Source organism: Acromyrmex echinatior, chromosome 7 (genome assembly GCF_024713525.1).
Source record: "Acromyrmex echinatior isolate Ae372 chromosome 7, ASM2471352v2, whole genome shotgun sequence".
Classification (NCBI taxonomy): Eukaryota; Metazoa; Arthropoda; class Insecta; order Hymenoptera; family Formicidae; genus Acromyrmex; species Acromyrmex echinatior.
Genome location: NC_141858.1, coordinates 10,816,395 through 10,836,878, shown reverse-complemented (window position 1 = coordinate 10,836,878; position 20,484 = coordinate 10,816,395). Strand labels below are relative to the sequence as shown.

General features: G+C 29.7%; 5 protein-coding genes and 2 long non-coding RNA genes across 28 annotated transcripts in view; 2 read left to right on the top strand and 5 right to left on the bottom strand.

Moving 5' to 3' along the window:
- Nucleotides 1-1,125: 1,125 nt before the first annotated feature.
- On the bottom strand, nt 1,126-3,710 carry LOC105154562 (odorant receptor 13a-like). The gene is made up of 9 exons (XM_087407877.1): nt 3,562-3,710; nt 3,181-3,300; nt 2,949-3,066; nt 2,619-2,880; nt 2,435-2,539; nt 2,227-2,317; nt 1,686-1,822; nt 1,480-1,612; nt 1,126-1,403 (listed from the first exon to the last, which is right to left on the bottom strand). Exons 1-9 carry the CDS (start codon nt 3,703-3,705, stop codon nt 1,356-1,358), a joined length of 1,158 nt encoding a protein of 385 aa, XP_087264003.1. The 5' UTR covers nt 3,706-3,710; the 3' UTR covers nt 1,126-1,355.
- Nucleotides 3,711-3,911: 201 nt separating this feature from the next.
- Nucleotides 3,912-9,869, top strand: LOC147909178 (uncharacterized). The gene is made up of 3 exons (XR_015545705.1): nt 3,912-4,001; nt 5,569-5,704; nt 9,720-9,869. It is a non-coding gene; the product is annotated as an uncharacterized LOC147909178 (long non-coding RNA).
- Nucleotides 6,180-8,985, bottom strand: LOC105154563 (odorant receptor 9a-like). Of its 2 annotated transcripts, none has more exons than XM_011070179.2 (9): nt 8,549-8,985; nt 8,172-8,291; nt 7,947-8,064; nt 7,617-7,878; nt 7,434-7,538; nt 7,227-7,317; nt 6,695-6,831; nt 6,489-6,621; nt 6,180-6,412 (listed from the first exon to the last, which is right to left on the bottom strand). In XM_011070179.2, the coding sequence occupies exons 1-9, from the start codon at nt 8,690-8,692 to the stop codon at nt 6,365-6,367; spliced, it is 1,158 nt and encodes a 385-aa protein (XP_011068481.2). In that variant the 5' UTR covers nt 8,693-8,985; the 3' UTR covers nt 6,180-6,364. The 2 variants fall into 2 exon arrangements, with proteins under 2 accessions (XP_011068481.2, XP_087264004.1); XM_087407878.1 differs by having other exon boundaries at nt 8,220-8,291.
- Nucleotides 9,711-13,161, bottom strand: LOC105154600 (odorant receptor 13a-like). Of its 3 annotated transcripts, XM_087407869.1 has the most exons (9): nt 12,827-13,161; nt 12,406-12,525; nt 12,160-12,277; nt 11,827-12,088; nt 11,622-11,744; nt 10,625-10,715; nt 10,083-10,219; nt 9,877-10,009; nt 9,711-9,800 (listed from the first exon to the last, which is right to left on the bottom strand). In XM_087407869.1, the coding sequence occupies exons 1-9, from the start codon at nt 12,968-12,970 to the stop codon at nt 9,753-9,755; spliced, it is 1,176 nt and encodes a 391-aa protein (XP_087263995.1). In that variant the 5' UTR covers nt 12,971-13,161; the 3' UTR covers nt 9,711-9,752. The 3 variants fall into 3 exon arrangements, with proteins under 3 accessions (XP_087263995.1, XP_087263994.1, XP_087263996.1); XM_087407868.1 differs by having other exon boundaries at nt 9,795-10,009; nt 12,827-13,146; XM_087407870.1 differs by lacking the exon at nt 12,406-12,525 and having other exon boundaries at nt 9,795-10,009; nt 12,827-13,145.
- LOC147909175 (uncharacterized) overlaps nt 9,892-20,484 on the top strand; it is a 27,390-nt gene continuing 16,797 nt past the window's right edge. For 11 of the 18 annotated variants that reach the window (XR_015545701.1, XR_015545702.1, XR_015545699.1 and 8 more), the window contains exons 1-8: nt 9,892-9,983; nt 10,133-10,226; nt 10,446-10,541; nt 10,631-10,736; nt 13,419-13,663; nt 17,581-17,655; nt 17,742-17,872; nt 19,339-19,444. This is a non-coding gene — a long non-coding RNA (uncharacterized LOC147909175). Of the gene's footprint in view, nt 9,984-10,132; nt 10,365-10,445; nt 10,542-10,630; nt 10,737-13,418; nt 13,664-14,542; nt 14,865-14,936; nt 15,323-17,580; nt 17,702-17,741; nt 17,873-19,338; nt 19,445-20,484 lie in introns of those variants that run through there. The other 7 variants (XR_015545700.1, XR_015545690.1, XR_015545686.1 and 4 more) reach the window with 7 other exon arrangements.
- Nucleotides 13,880-17,223, bottom strand: LOC105154565 (odorant receptor 4-like). Of its 2 annotated transcripts, XM_087407854.1 has the most exons (9): nt 16,908-17,208; nt 16,721-16,840; nt 16,445-16,562; nt 16,021-16,282; nt 15,510-15,629; nt 15,306-15,396; nt 14,962-15,098; nt 14,744-14,876; nt 14,418-14,667 (listed from the first exon to the last, which is right to left on the bottom strand). In XM_087407854.1, the coding sequence occupies exons 1-9, from the start codon at nt 17,046-17,048 to the stop codon at nt 14,620-14,622; spliced, it is 1,170 nt and encodes a 389-aa protein (XP_087263980.1). In that variant the 5' UTR covers nt 17,049-17,208; the 3' UTR covers nt 14,418-14,619. The 2 variants fall into 2 exon arrangements, with proteins under 2 accessions (XP_087263979.1, XP_087263980.1); XM_087407853.1 differs by having other exon boundaries at nt 13,880-14,876; nt 16,908-17,223.
- The window catches only part of LOC105154566 (odorant receptor 9a-like), a 4,652-nt gene continuing 1,636 nt past the window's right edge, over nt 17,469-20,484 (bottom strand). Inside the window, exons 3-9 of the mRNA XM_087407871.1 lie at nt 20,139-20,256; nt 19,355-19,616; nt 19,046-19,168; nt 18,268-18,358; nt 18,042-18,178; nt 17,766-17,898; nt 17,469-17,679 (exon numbers count right to left, since the gene is read on the bottom strand). Coding sequence (XP_087263997.1) covers nt 17,623-17,679; nt 17,766-17,898; nt 18,042-18,178; nt 18,268-18,358; nt 19,046-19,168; nt 19,355-19,616; nt 20,139-20,256 — 921 coding nt within the window. The 3' untranslated portion in view covers nt 17,469-17,622. The remainder of the gene's footprint in view (nt 17,680-17,765; nt 17,899-18,041; nt 18,179-18,267; nt 18,359-19,045; nt 19,169-19,354; nt 19,617-20,138; nt 20,257-20,484) is intronic.

Here is a 20,484-nt window from a genome sequence, read left to right as displayed (position 1 = left end):
ATTTAATGAGGTTTTTAAAATAATAAAAAGTAAACATTTTTAATATGACGAGAAGGAACTCATTCAAAGGAACTAATACTTTGAATAATATTCTAACTACGGACTTTAAAGAAAGTTTTATAACGAAGGGTTATAACGAAAAGATGTCATGTAAAGGACGAAGAACTTTAAAAAAAATAAAATATAATAATTTGTTATTTGAATTGTCTATGTTCTTTTTATTGCTGCTGTCTGGCAAAAAATATTACATATTTTAATAATTATTATATGTACAAAGATTTAGCTAAAAATCGATTTCTGGCATTCGCAATGAATTATTCTATATTTAAAATTCCTTTAAATTTATGTATAATGATGACTAATAAGTAATAATAAATACGAATAATGGAGGTAAAAAAATTCTAGATAAATGAAAAAATATAAGGTGCCTAACCTTTTTGACAAAGGCAGTTTATACGATTATTTTTTACGCAAATATTCAAGATACATAAAACAAAATTAATTTATGTGTAATTTCAATAAAGAAATGATAAACAATAGAATTAGAAGTATTTGTCTGTATTAGAAGAATTAAAGACATATGATATTGTTTTTCTCGATGAGTGCGACCAGATATCATCACATGCATAAACAATGGATTACTAAACGTATGCGAGCATCGTAAAGTATGACATCGAAATTTGTCGAATCTCCAAAATAAGTGCATTATGTTTCGATAAAGAAACACTATGATAAGTACATGCTAATTCTGCGTGTAATACCATGATAAAAAACTTACCAGAAAACACAGATCTTACAGGTACTTAAAGAACTCGGTTGTATCTCTTCATTATACTCTTCATTATCACCATCATGATTAGCTTCTGTGATCTCACATGCCCATCAGTACCGATAATGCGTGACTTTGGCTTTGACATTAAATCGAATTTTATTGATTAAGAATTTGAATCCATTTGTTTTTGCAACTCGCACTATCAACATTACTACGTATTACTTTAGATCAAAATATATAACCAGTCCATTACTAAAAATCTGTTATCTTGCCAATATCTTCCCACCTGATATCTTTCCTTTAAAATCGAATGAAAAATGAACATATTTCGACATTTCAAATAAATACCACCATTTCTTAACTATTTCTCTATTTTTTAATTTTTGCTTATTTCTTCTTATAATTTGTAACTTCCATAGAAAAACGAGATTAACAACACATTAAACAAAGATATTTTAACAGTATACTTAATTGGTACGAATTAATAAATATAATTTAAATATTATTTCTACTGCACAGTCTCTACTATAACATAATTGTGGTTGCACAGATACTATCCAAATTATATATTGACTATTAATTATTAGAAGGATGCAAGGACGGTAAAATACGACACCGAAGACTGCATAACCTTAAAAATAAGAGCCGGTATTCTTAAGAAAGTCTTCAAAGAAACAAGAAACAATAGTAAAGTAAATAATCTTTACCGTGGTGAAGCTCTTCAATGAGAAGACATAAATCTTGCCAGCGCTCAAAAAACAAGGTTCCATGCTCCTTCGCATAACGTGCAGAAGCAGCTTTTGTGATTCCACAGGTATTTTATACCAGTACGAATTGTATCTGGAACAACATTGTATCTCAGTCATCAGCAAACTTGCAATTTCATTAAATTTAAATGATTATAAAATCTTACATTTTGTCGCGCAATTGTATGCTGTGATTGATCAATCTCTGACCTTGCAGACTGAAGCAAAACGTGTGTAATATTTGACCAAAGATATACGTTAGGTACTTAAACATTTCATTAATGTCGCCGAATTGTAATGCAACCTTAAACGCAACAAATACGATATTTTAATCTCTTGCTTCAGTAAATACACTGTACAATAAGGATTTTGTTTTATAGTATGTGATAGGTGATTTCCAATAATAATCGAATTTCTATGACATTCCGTTTTTTTAATAATTTTGAAAGTGATAAAAAACAATTTTTTATTTTTTTATTTTTCGCTTAGTTTTCTCGAAAGCTTGTGACATACTAGAGTATTTTTAAATACAGTTTCATAATCGACAAGAAAAGCCTATCAGAATTATATGTCAGAAACATGAGAACGATTAAAAAACGTTGCACAGTGCTGTTAATTATATAACCACGAGTAATGCAATATGAACGACATCGCACAAAATATGCAGATACCAAGTTGAATAATAACAACAAATAAATATATACGTACTTGTACCAGAGAAATGCTCAATGTTCCAACAACTATCAGCATTTGTACTGCAAAAGCAATGCAAAAGATGTCTTCAAGAATCTTCGCGAAACTGTCCAATGGAAACAAATTTTGTGGTACAAATTTTGTGTTATATCAGTACAATTTTTGGTCATTTTTTTCTTTAAATCTATAGTACATTCTACATACTGCAATATTATGCACTTACCGTAAAGCTCGCCAGTGTACATGAATGGAGACAGCGATTTTTCGATTATGCGAAAGATTATTCGCGTCGTTACGATTCTTACGTGATAAAGATTCAAAATGAAATCTGTGAACATTTAAGGGACAGTTTCGATTTCTCAATGAGTCGTGAGAGAAACAACGTAAAAAAAAATTGTTTTTCTTACCCAGTCACAGCAAAAAGGCTGCAGACATGCTCAATATAAATAAAAAATATGCAATCATGTGCGGTTGCTGTCGCAAGAGATATAACTGAGCACACAAATATATGAAATATAATATAGAGATAATATTTCTCTTCGTCCACGAAATAATAGACGTCGTAAGGCATTGTTATAGGTCGGGATTTGTTGAGGGGTAATACAATATTCAATAATTTGGGTACAAGGGAAAGTAATACGAATGCACTGCTGAACACGTACAAATATACTGCAACAAAACGAATAATTGTCCGCCATTCATTAAAATAAAAATAATATTGAATGATTTATCCTTACAGACATATGCGAAAGAAATCAATCTTGCGTTCGTGGCATACTTTTTCATAATTTCATATTCCTCCTTGCTATTCAACTTCTCCCAATCGTCACACAGGAAGTCAGTGAGACTTTTGATCTAAAAATATCCTCAATGAATGTAAAATCTTATGGAAGAGTCCGACGATCGCAAAGAATAATGAAATTTGAATAAATATTTTCTGATCAAACATAAATTGTGGTATTGGCGTACTTTGCTACTATTAAATTGGCACGTATATAGTTTCACCAGAAATATAACCATCAACATAAGCACTGGTATGGTCAATTGAATACATCGCGCGTTTCCATCGCAGTTAAAAATTTGGGCCACCTAGAAGTATACTTACTAGAAGACACTTTAGATGATTTATGATGCAGTTTCGCGGGATAAATCTGTTTTTAATTTCATATGCCGTATATTTCGATAAGCGTGTATTTTGAAATACATTTTTTATACAATGATTTCATAAAATGATAAAAAGAATTTTGTCCTGAATTTTATCGAATTATACGTCGTCTATTGAGGCGATTTTAACAGATAGATAGATACTTTACGTATACGGCGTATTATAATTAAAATTTTATAAGCAACCTGTGGAAAAGCCTGCGAAAAAATCACCAAAGTCACCGTGCTCAATTGAAAAAGCCTTGCTCGTTTTTCCTGATAAGGCCACTGGCCACAGAATAACAATAACCTTTTTGTAATACTGTAATAATCTTTCCAAACGAATGCCATAATTTTCAAAGTTTTACCTTAGGCAATGTTTTACCTTAGGCAATATACAATTGACTAAACTTCTCTTGTCTTCGTTATGAGGAACGAATCAATATTTTAGCAGGTGTAATAAAGAAAAATACTACGTACGACATAAACCTTTGATAGCAATTTTGCGTGTCATGTCTAATAAAAGGTGAACGTGAAAGGTAGCTCATCAACACATGGGGGACAACTTCCGCGCAGAACATATCGAATATTCAAAGAAATAAGCATTCCTCTGACAAGATGTGTTTACGTATATACCTGGTTGCAAAGTAAATGTTATATCTGTATATGTCGTATGTAGTTGTCTATACGTTGTTATTCGATGATCAGTATCGTTTCGGACGAGCGTCAGAAACAAATAAGTTCTTTATTTAAGTTTAACAAATACACGTAATATGTTAGGCTCTAACGAGTAAAATTCAAATTATCAATATATAAAAAAGCAAAGAAGTCGATGTCTGTGCTATACAATATTTATATGTTTATCGTACAATAACATTAAAGAAACATACATACAGACGTTTCGATCTTTTTACATCAGATCATCTTCAGTGTGATAAAAATTTATCGCAGATTTTATAATTCAATATCTTCTTAAACTTAACTTCATATCGAGATTCTTATGCTTCACAGATTGAATTAATCATAATCTCTTGAGAATGTGATATATATATAAAATAAAAATTTATTTAAAAAATAACCAAAATAAGCAACATATATTAAATGTAATACATTCATATTATTAAAACAACTTTAAAGAATTATTTTAAACATTTAATATGTATGTATCTAAGAACGGAATGTATATATAATTCAAACATAGTATATGTCAATCTATTAAAAATTTATTAAAAAATAAGCAAACTATATTGAATGTAATATATTTATACTATTAAAATAATTTTAAACAATTATTTTAAACATTCAATATGTATTTTTTTTTAAATTTTTCTATATTGAATAACGCAGTCAGGATTGGATAAGTCAACGGTTTTTTAAAATTAAATTAAGTTAAAGTTAATGGCTTAAAATTAAGTTAAAAGTTTAAGAAACAAAAAATTAAATCTTAAGTTTAAAAAAAAGTTAATTTTGAAAACAATTATTAATTTTTGAGATTAGTTTGTCTGTATGTCTTATAATTTTTTTCTTAAAATGAAATTAATTTAAATAATTGCAATATAGGGGGGGGGAGAGGTTATAAGATAAATTTAGATAATTTTAATTTTTTTATTCACATATAATTTATTTATAGCGAGGGTAACGCATAAGGCGTTTTTGTTTGTGAGAGAGAAGAGGACATATTTGCATTATCTCTCTTTCTTCAATCTAACCTGTTCTGAAATACTCACACTATTTATGACTATATTGACTAGATATTTGTTATAAAAAATATATGTAAAAATTCAGAAAATGGTTGGATGTAACACTATTTTACAATAATTCTTCATCTGAGACTCATTTTATATTTATGTTGCTGAAATGTAATATTTATAGCATCTAAAATTCGTATGAGTCAAATAAAAGCGAGAATTAACAAAATCTAGTTATCCAATCAAATCTGACAACCATATGGCGAGACTTATTATACAGGATCTCTACACAAAATTATTGTTGCTTTTTCTAAATTAATTCTCTAATGTTTAAGATTTTAAGATTTTAAGAAAAAATATTAACATTAAAAGCGAAAAAAAAATTTAATTTCATAAAGTTAATAAATTAAATTTTAAAAGTAATTATAAATTATGTTAATAATTAATGCATTTCTAAAATTAATTTAAGTTAAGTTAAAAGTTATTAACATTTTAACTTCTTTTTAACTTTTAATGTTTTATCTAGGTGCTATACCCAACCCTGGACATAGTAGTGTCGCGACGCCAAGTACATAAAATATGAAATGGACCGCTTCCGAAGTTCGTTAACTTTTATCTCGGGCACATAAAACAAAAAACCAGAAGAACCAAAAAGACAAAAGGTAAAAAATAGCAAAAAGCGATAAACAGAAAACAAAAAGCACATTGTAGAATAGGCTTAACTAGCTTAACCAGCCACAAAATATAGATCTTGTCGGCGCTTAAAAAACTCGGTTGTACACTCTTCATTATAACTTTCACGATTAGCTTCTGTGACTTTGTATGACGTGCCCGCTAGTACCGATGATGCATAATTTTGACTTGACATTAAATCGAATTTTATCAGTTAAAAATTCGAATTTATTTTTGCAACTCGCGTTATCGACATTACTATATATATATATATATATATATATATAATATTTTAAATAAAAATCCAATCCATTACTAAAAATCTATTACCTTGTCAATATTTTCCTATCTAATATCTTTAAAATCGAATGAAAAATGAACATATTTCAATATTTTATATATACATCATTTCTTACCCATTTCTCCATTTTCCATTTTTGCTTATTCCTTCTCATAATTTGTAACTTCCGTGAAAAAATGAAATTAGAAATATATTTAACAACGCTATTTTAACAGTCACAGTATATAAGTCGTTCATAATTAATAAGTATAATGTAAATATTATTTCCACTGCACAGTGTACTCTACTATAATATAATTGTGGTTGCACAGATACTATCCAAATTATATAATATATTGACTATTAATTATTAGAAGGATGCAAGGACGGTAAAATACGACACCGAAGACTGCATAACCTTAAAAATAAGAGCCGATATTTTTAAGAAAATCTTCAAAGAAACAAGAGACAATAGTAAAGTAAATAATCTTTACCGTGGTGAAACTCTTCAATGAGAAGATATAAATCTTGCCAGCGCTCAAAAAACAAGGTTCCATGCTCCTTCGCATAACGTGCAGAAGCAGCTTTTGTGATTCCACGGGTATTTTATACCAGGACGAATTGTATCTGGAACAACATTGTATCTCAGTCATCAGCAAACTTGCAATTTCACTAAATTTAAATGATTATAAAATCTTACATTTTGTCGCGCAATTGTATACTGTGATTGATCAATCTCTGACCTTGCAGACTGAAGCAAAACGTGTGTAATATTTGACCAAAGATATACGATAGGTACCTAAACATTTCTTTAATGTCGCCGTACTGTAACGCAACCTTAAATGCAAAAAATACGATATTTTAATCTCTTGCTTCAGTAAATACACTATACAACAAGGATTTTGTTTTATAGTATGTGATAGGTGATTTTCAATAATCGAATTTCTATGACATTCCATTTTTTTAATAATTTTGAAAGTGATAAAAAAATAATATTTTTATTTTTCGCTCAGTTTTCTCGAAAGCTTATGACATGCCCGAGTATTTTTAAATACAGTTTCATAATCGATAAGAAAAGCCTATCAGAATTATATGTCAGAAACATGAGAACGTTCAAAAAACGTTGCACAGTGCTGTTAATTATATAACCACGAATAATGCAATATGAACGACATCGCACAAAATATGCAGATACCAAGTTGAATAATAACAACAAATAGATATATACGTACTTGTACCAGAGAAATGCTCAATGTTACAACAACTATCAGCATTTGTACTGCAAAAGCAATGCAAAAGATGTCTTCAAGAATCTTCGCGAAACTGTCCAATGGAAACAAATTTTGTGGTAGAAATTTTGTGTTATATCAGTACAATTTTTGGTCATTTTTTCTTTAAATCTATAGTACATTCTACATACTGCAATATTGTGCACTTACCGTAAAGCTCGCCAGTGTACATGAATGGAGACAGCGATTTTCCGGTTATGCGAAAGATTATTCGCGTCGTTACGATTCTTACGTGATAAAGATTCAAAATGAAATCTGTGAACATTTAAGGGACAGTTTCGATTTCTCAATGAGTCGTGAGAGAAACAACGTAAAAAAAATTGTTTTTCTTACCCAGTCACAGCAAAAAGGCTGCAGACATGCTCAATATAAATAAAAAATGTGCAATCGTGTGCGGTTACCGCCGCAAGAGCTATAATTGTGCTCACAAACATGTGAAATATAATGTAGAAATAATATTTCTCTTCGTCCACGAAATAATAGACGTTGTAAGGCATTGTTATAGGTCGGGATTTGTTGAGTGGTAATACAATGTTCAGCAATTTGGGTACAAGGGGAAGTAATATGAACGCACTGCTGAACACGTACAAATATACTACAACAAAACGAATAATTGTCCGTCATTCATTAAAATAAAAATAATATCGAATGATTCATCCTTACAGACATATGCGAAAGTAATCAATCTTGCGTTCGTGGCATACTTTTTCATAATTTCATATTCCTCCTTGCTATTCAACTTCTCCCAATCGTCACACAGGAAGTCAGTGAGACTTTTGATCTAAAAACATCCTCAATGAATGTAAAATCTCTGGGAGAGTCCGACGATCGCAAAGAATAATGAAATTTGAATAAATATTTTCCGATTAAATATAAATTTTGGCGTACTTTGTTACTATTAAATTGGCACGTATATAGTTTCACCAGAAATACAACCATCAACATAAGCACTGGTATTGTCAATTGAATACATCGCGCGTTTCCATCGCAGTTAAAAATTTGGGCCACCTAGAAGTACACTTACTAGAACACACTTTAGATGATTTATGATGCAGTTTCGCGGGATAAATCTATTTTTAATTTCATATGTCGTGTATTTCGATAAGCGTGTATTTTGAAATACATTTTTTATATAATAATTTTATAATATGATAAAAAGAATTCAGTCCTGAATTTTATCGAATTATACGTCATCTATTTAAGCGATTTTAATAGATAGATACTTTATGTATACTGCGTATTATAATTAAAATTTTATAAAGAACCTGTGGAAAAGTCTGCGAAAAAATCACCAAAGTCACCGTGCTCAATTGAAAAAGCCTTGCTCGTTTTTCCTGATAAGGCCACTGACCGCAGAATAACAATACCCTTTTTGAAATACTATAGTAATCTTTCCACACGAATGCCATAATTTTCAAAGTTTTACCTTAGGCAATGTTTTACCTTAGGCAATATGCAATTGACTAAACTTCTCTTGTCTTCGTTATGAGGAACGAATCAATATTTTAGCAGGTGTAATAAAGAAAAATACTACGTACGACATAAACCTTTGATAGCAATTTTGCGTGTCATGTCTAATAAAAGGTGAACGTGAAAGGTAGCTCATCAACACATGGGGGACAACTTCCGCGCAGAACATATCGAATATTCGAAGAAATAAGCATTCCTCTGACAAGATGTGTTTACGTATATACCTGGTTGCAAAGTAAATGTTATATCTGTATATGTCGTATGTAGTTGTCTATAAGTTGTTATTCGATGATCAGTATCGTTTCGGATGAGCGAAATTCAGAAATAAATAAGTTCTTTATTTAAGTTTAACAAATACACGTAGTATGTTAGGCTCCAATGAGTAAAATTCAAATAATCAATATATAAAAAAGCAAACAAGCCACACTCGATGTCTATGCTATATAATATTTATATGTTTATCGTATGTTTATCGTACAATAACAATAAAGAAACATACATACAGACGTTTCGACCTTTTTACATTAGATTCATCTTCAGTGTGATAAAAATTTAACGCAGATTTTAGAATTCAATATCTTAAACTCGACCTCATATTCCTACGCTTCACAGATTGAATTAATCATAATCCCTTGTAGAGAATATATATATATATATATATTATATTTTAAATAAGATATAATCTATTACTAAAAATCTGTTACCTTGCCAATATCTTCTTATCTAATACCTTTCCTTTAAAATCGAATGAAAATTGAACATATTTCAATATTTTAAATAAACACCGTTTCTCACCCATTTCTTCATTTTTTATTTTTGCTTATTCCTTGTAATTTCCATAAAAAAACGAGATTAGAAATATATTTAACAACACTATTTTAACAGTAACTCGTTCATAATTAATAAGTATAATATAAATATTATTTCCACTGCACAGTCTCTACTATAACATAATTGTGATTGCAGATACTATCCAAATTATATATTGACTATTAATCATTAGAAGGACGCAAGGACGGTAAAGTATGACACCGAAGACTGCATAACCTTAAAAATAAGAGCCGATATTTTTAAGAAAGTCTTCAAAGAAACAAGAGACAATAATAAAATAAATAATCTTTACCGTGGTGAAGCTTTTCAAAGAGAAGACATAAATCTTGCCTGCGCTCAAAAAACAAGGTTCCATACTCCTTCGCATAACGTGCAGAAGCAACTTTTGTGATTCCACAGGTATTTTATACCAGGACGAATTGTATCTGGGACAATATTATATCTCAGTCATCAGCAAATTTGCAATTTCACTAAATTTAAATGATTATAAAATCTTACATTTTGTCGCGCAATTGTATGCTGTGATTGATCAATCTCTGACCTTGCAGACTGAAGCAAAACATGTGTAATACTTGACCAAAAATATACATTAGGTACTTCAACATTTCACTAATGTCGCCATACTGTAACGCAATCTTAAACGTAAATAATATAATATTTTAATCTCTTGCTTCAGTATACACACTGTACAATAAGGATTTTGTTTTGACATGTGGCAGATGACATTCGATAATACTCGAATTTTTATGACATTCTATTATTTTAAACCACTTCGAAATTGTAAAAAAAAAATAATTTTTTATTTCTTCAATTCGGTTTCTCTCGAAAATCTAACATACTATAGAGTATTTTTAATTACAGATTCGTAATCTACGGGAAGAAATTTACCAGAATTACTTGTCACATGTCAAGATTCATAAAAAATGTTGCACAGCTAGTGCCGTTAATTACACAATTGTGAGTAACGCAACACGAACGACAAGTAGTATCACAAAAAATATGTAAATACTAGTTTGAATTGGAATAATAAATAGACATACTTGTAGTAGAGTAATGCTCAATGTTACAACATATATCAGCATATGTACTGCGAAAGCAGTGCAAAAGAGGTCTTCAAGAATTTTCGCGAATCTGTCCAATGGAAATTTTGTGGTACTTATATTAATGGTATAAAAATATAAGGTATTTTTTTCATTGCGCATAATAACTGGAAGATTAAATTAGGATAATCAATAAAATATTTATCCTAAATCAGAACAAGCAATCAAATGCTTATCCTAAATTTGGAACAACGCTTTGATTGATTAAAGAGCATAATAGTTTGAGCACAATTTTGAAGACGACTGCCGATTCTTGAGAATGAAATACCTTATATTCTTATACCATGCTTACATTGATATAATTTCTTGTTTTTCTGTCTTTAAATATGTTCATGTTCCACTTAATATAGTGTAGGGGAAAGTGGGTGAATTGTGCGCATCTAAGGGAAATTTATTGTCCTGGAATGGTTTTCTAAGTTTAAAGCGATATAAGTATAGAAATAGAAACTATAAACATTCTTCTACCATTACGTATTCATAAATGAATGAATTGTGGAATGTTGAAATCAGTAAATATATTCATTATATTGCAATATAAATATATATTAAATATATTTTAAATAAGTGTTATATATATTAAAAAAAAAATACAAAACTAATGTAATAATAATATACATAGACTTTGGCAAAATGAAATGGCTAAATAAAATAATAATAGTGCATAATAAAATAATAAGAAGAAACGAAAAAATTAGTGCTAATTTAAACAAATTTAAACAAAAAAAAACGAACTTACCTTATCTTCTGAATTAAATAACAAGAAAAGATGTAATTTCATAATTTTTCTCTGGCTAGCAATGTATTTACGTCGTATCTTTTGTAGTTATATTATAAGAGGACGATCTTCTGCGTAAAGGTTTTACCACAGTGATGTCTTCATCTATTGAAAAAGTACCAAACCAGGATGCGCACAATACCCCCATTTTCCCCTACTCACCGTAAAGCTCGCCAGTGTGCATGAACGGAGATCGCGATTTTCTGATTGTAGATCTTCCGATCATCCGGACGATTATTCGCCGTAATGTTAGGATTATTACGTGATAAAGTCTCAAGACGAAATCTATAAACATTTAAACGACAATTCGATCATTCGTGATTCAAATAACGTAAAAAAAGAAGAAAAACCTATTAGTTTTTCTTACCCGGCCACAGCAAAGAGGCTGCAGACATGCTCAATGTAAATAAAAAGCACGCAATCGTGCGCGAGTAACACCAATACAGCTACAGTCAAACACGCAGTAATATGAAACATAATGTAGAAGTAATACTTTTCTTCGTCCACGAAATAATAGGCCTTATAAGGTATAATTATAGGCCGAGATTCGTTCAGAGGTAATACGATGTTCAGTAATGTAGGCATGAGAGAAATTAATATAAACATATATAAACACAATAAAAGATATACTGCAACGAAATGGAATAATCGTCCGTAATTTGTTAAAATAAGAATAATAAAGAGAATGATTTATTCTTACAGAAATAGCCAAAAGTAATCAATTTTGCGTTCGTGGCATACTTTTTCATAATTTCATATTCCTCCGCGCTATTCAACTTCTCCCAATCGTCACACAGTTGATCAGTAAGACTTTTGATCTAAAAATGCTCTTGATGAATTTTATCGGACAGTCTGACAATCGTAGAAGATCGCGATTATAAGGGATAATAAAAAGTCGAATAATTATATCTTTCGATCAAAAAAATAAATTTCGATATTGACGTACTTTATTACTATTAAATTGGCACGTATATAGTTTCATCAGACATACAATCACCAACATAAATATCGGTATGATCAGTTGAATACATCTAATGTTTTTATTGCAATGAAAAAATTGGGCCACCTAGAAGTATACTTATTAAAGCTTCCTTTAAATGACTTATGATGCAATTTCTCAAGATAAAATTCTATTTTTAATTTTTTGTGCTGTGTATTCTGATACGCGTGTATTTTATTATACATCTTTTGTATATTATTCATGAGAAGGAATTTTATTCTGAATTATATATCATATATATATATATATATATATATATATATAGAGAGAGAGAGAGAGAGAGAGAGAGAGAGAGAGAGAGAGAGAGAGAGAGAGAGAGAGAGAGAGAGAGAGAGTAGAAATTTTTTATGAGGAACTTAATCAAAACCTGTGGAACAATCAGCGAAACAATGATCAGAGTCACCGAGCTCGCTCGGAAAAGTCTCGTTCGTTTTTCCTGATAAGGCCACTGGCCGCAGAGTAACAATATCCTTTTTGTAATACTGTAGTACTCATTCCACATGAATGCCATAATTTTCAAGCGACGTTTTACCTTTGGCACGCAATGGATTAAACTTCTCGTCTTGTCTTCGTTATGAAAAACGAATTAATATTTTAACAGGTGTAATTGAGAAAAATATTACGTACGATGGAAAATTTGATAGCAATTTTACGTGTCATGCCTAATAAAAAATGAATGTGAAAGAAAACTTATTATCGGGCAATTTTTTTCCGTACTAGACATATCGATCGGAATATTCAAAGAAATAAGAATTCCTCTGACAAGTTTACGTGTACTTAGTTGTCAGAGATATATATATATATATATATATATATATATATATATATATATATGTTGTATTTGTCATATATAGTTGCCTATAGGTTGTACGAGTACCTTCAAGTATCGTTTTGTCTTGTACGTCATATCATTTGTGTTCAAAGTAATTATGATGTTCTTTGTTTCTAATTTTTTCTAGTTCTAGTTTTCTAGTCTCTAATTTTTGAAACTTTCGAACTGCAAATCTTTGCTGTACTCTGGGCATTCTCAGGATATTTCTTGAAGAACTGAATGTGATGGAAGGATTTGAATATGGAGAAGAATATCTTAAAATATTAATCTTAAAATATTAATTAAGATATTAATCTACTAATAGGATATCTACTAATAAGATCACTTCGTCGATATGGGACAATTTAGGACATCCTTACAATAAAGTATAGGGTAAGTTCTACTTTTTAAATTTTTTTATAAAAGTATATTAGTACTGTACAAAATTGTATTCCGTTATTAATACTTGAAATTGTTTCAAGTTATATGTATATAAATTATAACTTCGCAAATAGTATTAGTTTTTGACTCTAAAAATATTGACACTAAAATCGATATATATCTGACAATAAAATTTCCAGACTAAGGCAATAAAGAAACACAAATCTGTCCGAATATTATATTTTATCTTTCAAAGTAATCCTACATGATGTCAGTACATTTGATACATTTTTTATATAAAGGGTCCAAACATTCTTTTTTTTTAGTTCCGTAGTTGAAATGTGTTTAGATCACTAGTCACATTTTTTTGAATATTCTGAAAGTCTTGAAATTAATGTTTAATTTTCATGATGATTTTGGAAACAGCATAAAATCCGAAAAAGCCAGTTCCGGCGATTAAAATAAGTAACTAATCTTATAATCTCAACAACTCTTTTCTTAATCAATCAATTGCACGACAAGAAATGGATTGTTAAGATTAGCCATTTATTTTATCATTAGATCTGCTGCAGTTTGAGATTTACAATCTTGTTCAAATATTAGACATTTTATTAACAGTATTTATAGGTTTGACTAAAAAATCGATTTATGGTATCTGTTGAAAATTATTCTCTTTAAAAAAAAATCTTTATAACGGTAACTAATATAGATAATAATGCAGGATAAAAAAAATCCAAATAAGTGAAAAAAATATATATGCCTAATATTTTTGGCTGTATATGGTCTTTCTTTCATTTCACATATTCGATACACTTAACAGGAGCTAACTTTAAGTATATATTTAATAAAGAAATAATAAATAATATAATTAGAAGTGTATAATTGTAATAGGAGAATTAAAGACACATAATATTGTTTTCTGGACGAGTGCCACCACGTAATATCGTCGAATGCGCAAACAACATTTATTAAATGGATGTAAGCACCGTAAAGTATGACATCGAAGTTTGTAGAACCTTCAAAACAAGAGCATTTTATCTCGTTAATGAAACTCTGTATATAACAAGCACACGATAATTCTGCTCTTATTACCGTGGTAAAGTTCTCCAGGGAGAAAATGTAGATCTTGCCGGCGCTTAAGAAACTCGGTCGTACACTTTTCATCATCACCATCACGATTAGCTTTTGCGATCTCATGGATACTTCGTACCAGGTACTGCTGTATCTGCCACATTTCAAAAGAAATTGAATGCAAAAATTAATACAAAATTCTATTTTCTTCTAGCTTTTAGGTATCTCAAGTCACTTACATCTTATCACACGTCTGAATGCTGTGCTCTATTAACTTCTGTCCTTCGAAACAGAGACAGAATAAATGAAATAGTTGAGCGAGAACGTATAATACGTATCTTATTGATATTAAAATATCGCCGTTCTGCTGCGTAAACTTTAATATGAAAAAACACAATTTAAAATTATTTGTATGCTCTCTAAATTCCTTGAAGTGAAATTCTACAGAATGAAAATTAAAGTCATCTTAAGTAAAATAGATCAATTTTTAATCTTAAGGACAAAATTTTACTCTTTAGAGTAAAATTCAATCTGAAAGTTTTAGAAAATATGAAAAACAATTTTATCATAAATAAATACATACTTGCAGTAATGTAATACTTAATCCTATGGTTACTATGATCATTTGCGCGCCAAAAGGTATAGTAAAGGTATTTTCGATATGTTCCACAAATCTATGATAAATGGGAAATAAAATAATCGTAAAAGGAATCTTCGCAAAAATAGTTTTATCTTTAAATGGAGAATATTTTGTATTTTTTTTCTATATATGATGTTATACACTCACTTTAAAGCATCTTGATGTTTGTTTACAAAGATTGCGATTCTTTCGCGATAAGTATCATTAGAATTGTTTGCAATTTTCATTGTTTTGTCACCTTTATTAAATAGATTTTCGAAATAGAATCTATAAACAGTTTGAACAACTCCTTTCTTTCTCTCCCTCACTTTTTCTCTTTTTAGTTTTGCTGACATTCCGGATAAATTGTAAAAGTATTTTGATACTAGATTGGTGCAAAAGAATTGAATCATATTTGTCAAATAAAGTCGAAAGTAAAATGTTAGTAAAAATTGCCGCAGATTTGATCATATTTTTTCCTTTATCTGAAGACAAATTTTTCAATTCCTTTTTTCAAAAAATTTTGATTTTATTATTTTATATAAAATATAAATAATTTTATATAAAATATAAATAATATATATTTATATATCAAATTATTTTAAGTAATTTTATTATTTTATGTAGAAAGCTTGATAAAAAATTATATTCTTTTTATCAAGCTCACAAGTTTCCTTACCCAACCAAAGCCAACATGCTACAAACATGTTCGACGAAAGTCACAAACATACAATCATGAGCGACTATTCCGACTATAGTGATTTCCCAAACAATGATGGAGTGCCAGAAGATTTTATAGAAATATTCCCGAAGTTCCACGAAATAGTATCCTGGATACGGGGGTGTTATGGGACGAGATTCATTAAGGGGCCATATCGCGTCGAGTGCGAATGGCACAAGAGACAATGACATAAACGTAGTGACCGCTAACATACAATATACTGCAATGTACAAAGTATAAATCATGATTTTAAACGTGTATTGGAGACACACGTGTATTTAGATATATGTGAAAAAGAGATTATTAGTACAAACAGCAATTTGTGAAAAAAAATGCATAACTTTTGGGAATAAAACAGAGTATCCTTCTCATCGCTTCTCACCCGTATACACCACACAAAATCGTCTACTGTTCTCTGCGTATAATTTCATAATCTCGTATTCTTCGGAAGTTTTCAATCCCTTCCAGTCGATGAATAAATGTTGAGTAAGGCTTTTGATCTGACAAAAAGTGGATATTATCAATTTTAAATAAAATAGCATTTATAGAAGTCTAATAAATGTATATAAAAATTGAAAAAATATTGAAATTTTTTTTTCTTAAACTGCTACTTTTAAAATCGAACATATCGAAATAATTGCTTAATTAGAATATATACCGTGCGAATATTTAATTGACACGTGTACACTTTTAACAAAGAAGTACATGTCAGTAAATACGATGTCATCGCCTCGCAAATACATTGCACATTTGTCTTGCACATAAATTGATAAGCAAACTGAAATCATTGGTCGTTTATCATTCTTGCGATAGATTCTTCTCTTTCAAGCATTACATCAATTTACCTGCGGGACGAGTACAGTCCCCATGATTATAGTCATAACACCAACGCGAAATATCCTTGCTCTCGGTTTCAGATATGGCCACGTACCGGTGAGCGATGATATTTTGTAAACGATATTATAGTAATGCCTCCAAGTCTCCATAATTCTTAAGATATCGCGTTTTCACCACAGCAAAGATTAATTTCGAACTTTCGTACGGCTGATCGTTCACCCTCTGATGTCAGACATCAATTAAAATGATATCCCCTTGCGCTAAAAACTGCTGTAAATATAGTCAATTCTCACGAAATAACTTTGTTGCATGTCATGTCGATCAACGACTGGACATAGAATTTATGGGAACGGGTAGTTTGATTCTTTAATATTAATAATGTATAGTACCTCAATAATGAGCGGTTTGTTTTGCACGTTCCCTCTGGAGTGTATTTATCGATGAGAATGAAATAGTGCGATAAAATGAGTATTCTCTATTGACAGAGACAGACTTTTAAATAAGTGTCGTGAGTGTTCGAAGCCTCTGGAAAAGATCGGGAGGGAAAGTTTTTTAGTCGCTTAGCAATATCGATAGCAAAATAAAATTTTATTACTTTTGTTTTGTTACATAATAGCAAGTATAAACATTATTTTATTCGATCTATTATTTGTAATAGTATACTCCTGTGGAACATTTCAGGGATATATTTTACTACATGCTGCCATAATCATCGGATATCGATTACGACACGTCAAAGGACGACAGTAACGTAAAGTACGACATCGAGCTTTGTACGACCTAAATAGAAACAAGCTTTCATGTATCTTCCTTTGCATTTTTATATTTTTATATTTTTATAGCGCTTGTCGTGTTCATTGTTTTACCGTCGTGAAATTTTCTAGAGAAAATATGTATATCTTTCCGGCGGACAAGACACTAGCATCGATACTTTTTCTCATCACGAACATGAGCAGTCTTTGTTCCTTCACGGGTATAGTATACCACGAACTATGATATCTATAAAATTACCATTATATATATAAAATAAACACAATAGAAGTTTATTAATTGCAAATGATTAAAGTTGCTTGTAATAGTTTTTATAGAAAATATATTCTTCATATCGATCAATATATTTTCAACTTAATACTGTCTCTTACATCTTGTCGTGAGTTTCGAGACTATAATCTATCACTTTTTGTCCTTGGAAGCTGAAGCACAACAAGTGAAATAATTGACCAAAAATGAAAACGAAGTACCTCATCGCTTCCGCTAAGTCGTGCAGCTGTATTGAGAACTTTAACACGAAAAAGATAAAGTCTTATTTTGATCCTTTGTTAACATTATAAAATTCTCGTATTTGCTATCTATTAGTAAATCACTCACTTGTACTAAAGTAATACTCAAACCAATTGTAACTATTAAAAGTTGTATAGCGAACGATATCGTAAAGGTACTTTCAAGAAATTGAGCGAATCTATGACAAAAATATAATAATAACTAAATATCTAAATAAAAATCAAACAAAAACATCGCAACTTGTCATGGTTTAGCAAAGATAATTTGTTAATTAGCATCAATATTAATGATTACGTTCAGCAGAGGAAATAGCTTTGAAGAGCAAACTTTCAAAATTATGTTCAATATATCATTTTTTGAATTAGAAGTTTTGCATAGTGTTCAATAATGATACATATTATAATATTATAATGATACATATTATATACTACTTTGGAATGTTCAAAAAGCATTTTTTCAGCGTCAAATTATTAATATATACTGAAAAAATCTAGACATTTAATGTGCGTTATGTCCTTTAATTAGAGAAAAATGCATTTGTTTAACATTATTAAAAAATGTTTAGCAATTTTGTTTAACATATTACATACTGACTGGCAAATTGTTTTTTTTTTGTAAGATGCGTGGTGTAGCTTTCTTTCTCATTTTTTGAAAATTATAAATTTTGGATAAAACGCATTTTGAAAGTCTGCTCCTTAAATTTTGTAACTTGAATATAATTGTTTTATACATTTAGATTCAGTAAAGGCAAGATATAACCGAATTCATATAAACGCATTTTGCAACTTGCAACAGTTGCAAAGTTGCTTTCTCCGCTGAATGCAGATAATGAGAGAAATATATGCTATAATCGTTACAAACTCACTGCAAAGCCTTTCGATGAGCGGAAATCGATATCACGACGTTTTTGTGATACATAGCATCCGGATAATTAATCATACATTTTTTCATAGCACTACGTTTATGTGACACGTGCTCAAATCTAAATCTGCAAGTTTTTACGCAAAATATTGTTATGAGAGTTTTGGCAAATTATTTTTCTATCTCTTCCAAGCGAATACACAAGAGAGCTAGAAACTATTATTATATTATATTTATTTTTAGATATAGAGAATTTTATGTTTTCTAACTATAAAAGAAATGCGATCCCTCTTTCAGAAAAAATAATTATTACCCAATAACAGCGAAAAGGCCGCAGATGTGTTCGACGTAAACAAAGAACATGCTATCGTGAGCAATTAATCCGGTTAAACACACACTGCTGGTAAGTAACATATGGAGAAAAATATAGTAGAAATATTGATTTTCGTCAACGAAATAGTACGCTGGATACGGTAACATTATAGGGCGGGAAAAATTCAATGGAAATATTATATCCAAGATGCGTGGCACGAGAGAGGTTGTTGCGAATATAATGTTAGACACGTAAATAAATGCTGCAACAAGGACAAAATTTGTAAAAACAAACGTTTATTAAAATTATTTTTTAATTAAAGATTTTATTCCACTAAAAAGTATTTTATATTTTATTTTTATAAGTATGTCTAAATTTCTTCCTCAGAATTTTTCTCTTTTAAAATTCTTATTTAGTCTATATAACATTTAAATGTTCCTTTTTGTCAAATATGTGACAGAAAAATTTGTGTGACAGAATATTTTAATTATTTTAACAAAATAAAATTATTCTTTTAAATATATTTTTCATGGTTTGTGACTGGAGATTTTTTCTAGAAAAAAAAAGTTTTTTCCTTGTGCGACTTTTCTTATACATTAAAATAACGTCAGTTAAATTTTATTGATGTGATTTTGGAACTAGTTTAAAAAATATATCTATTTCTATTTTTATTTAATTTAAAAAACATATCTGAACACAAAGAAAATATTATTTTATTTTAATTTTTTAATTACACAAGATGTAAATTTCGTTGATTTTCAACTAAAATCAAGCTATTACTTACATCCGTATGTCATCGCGTACCATCTGCCTTTCTCGGCATACTTTCTCATAATGTCGTGTTCTTCCTTAGTTTCGAGCATATCCCAGTCTACGAATAAGTGATCTGTGAGATCTTTAATCTAGAAACATCAGCGATATATGTTCGATATTTCGAATGTAATATTCTCAATAATTATAACAACATCGCCAACAAAGTCTAATGCCGCATTCATAGTCAGACTTCGTACTTAAGGCTTTCTTAAATTTATCTTTAGATGCTCAGTAACCAATGAAATAATTTAAGAAAGTCTTAATTTAAGACTCTTAAATATAAGGCCTGACTACGGGCATAAGAGTTTGCAACGCAG

Excerpts from the sequence above, each read along its gene's own strand:
- LOC105154562 (XM_087407877.1), bottom strand. The coding sequence starts at position 3,705 with ATGGCATTCGTTTGGAAAGATTATTACAGTATTACAAAAAGGTTATTG. Across the intron at positions 1,823-2,226 it reads TGAGCATTTCTCTGGTACAA|GTTGCATTACAATTCGGCGA; the intron begins GTACGTATATAT and ends GTTGCGTTTAAG. Across the intron at positions 1,404-1,479 it reads CATTGAAGAGCTTCACCACG|GTTATGCAGTCTTCGGTGTC; the intron begins GTAAAGATTATT and ends CTTATTTTTAAG.
- LOC105154563 (XM_011070179.2), bottom strand. The coding sequence starts at position 8,692 with ATGGCATTCGTGTGGAAAGATTACTATAGTATTTCAAAAAGGGTATTG. Across the intron at positions 8,292-8,548 it reads TTTCGCAGACTTTTCCACAG|GTGGCCCAAATTTTTAACTG; the intron begins GTTCTTTATAAA and ends GTGTACTTCTAG. Across the intron at positions 7,539-7,616 it reads AGCCTTTTTGCTGTGACTGG|ATTTCATTTTGAATCTTTAT; the intron begins GTAAGAAAAACA and ends AAATGTTCACAG.
- LOC105154600 (XM_087407868.1), bottom strand. The coding sequence starts at position 12,970 with ATGGCATTCATGTGGAATGAGTACTACAGTATTACAAAAAGGATATTG. Across the intron at positions 12,526-12,826 it reads TTTCGCTGATTGTTCCACAG|GTGGCCCAATTTTTTCATTG; the intron begins GTTTTGATTAAG and ends GTATACTTCTAG. Across the intron at positions 12,278-12,405 it reads GCCAATTTAATAGTAATAAA|ATCAAAAGTCTTACTGATCA; the intron begins GTACGTCAATAT and ends GAGCATTTTTAG.
- LOC105154565 (XM_087407853.1), bottom strand. The coding sequence starts at position 17,048 with ATGGAGACTTGGAGGCATTACTATAATATCGTTTACAAAATATCATCG. Across the intron at positions 16,841-16,907 it reads GGACTGTACTCGTCCCGCAG|TTTGCTTATCAATTTATGTG; the intron begins GTAAATTGATGT and ends CAATGATTTCAG. Across the intron at positions 15,397-15,509 it reads AAACATCAAGATGCTTTAAA|ATTTGTGGAACATATCGAAA; the intron begins GTGAGTGTATAA and ends CATTTATCATAG.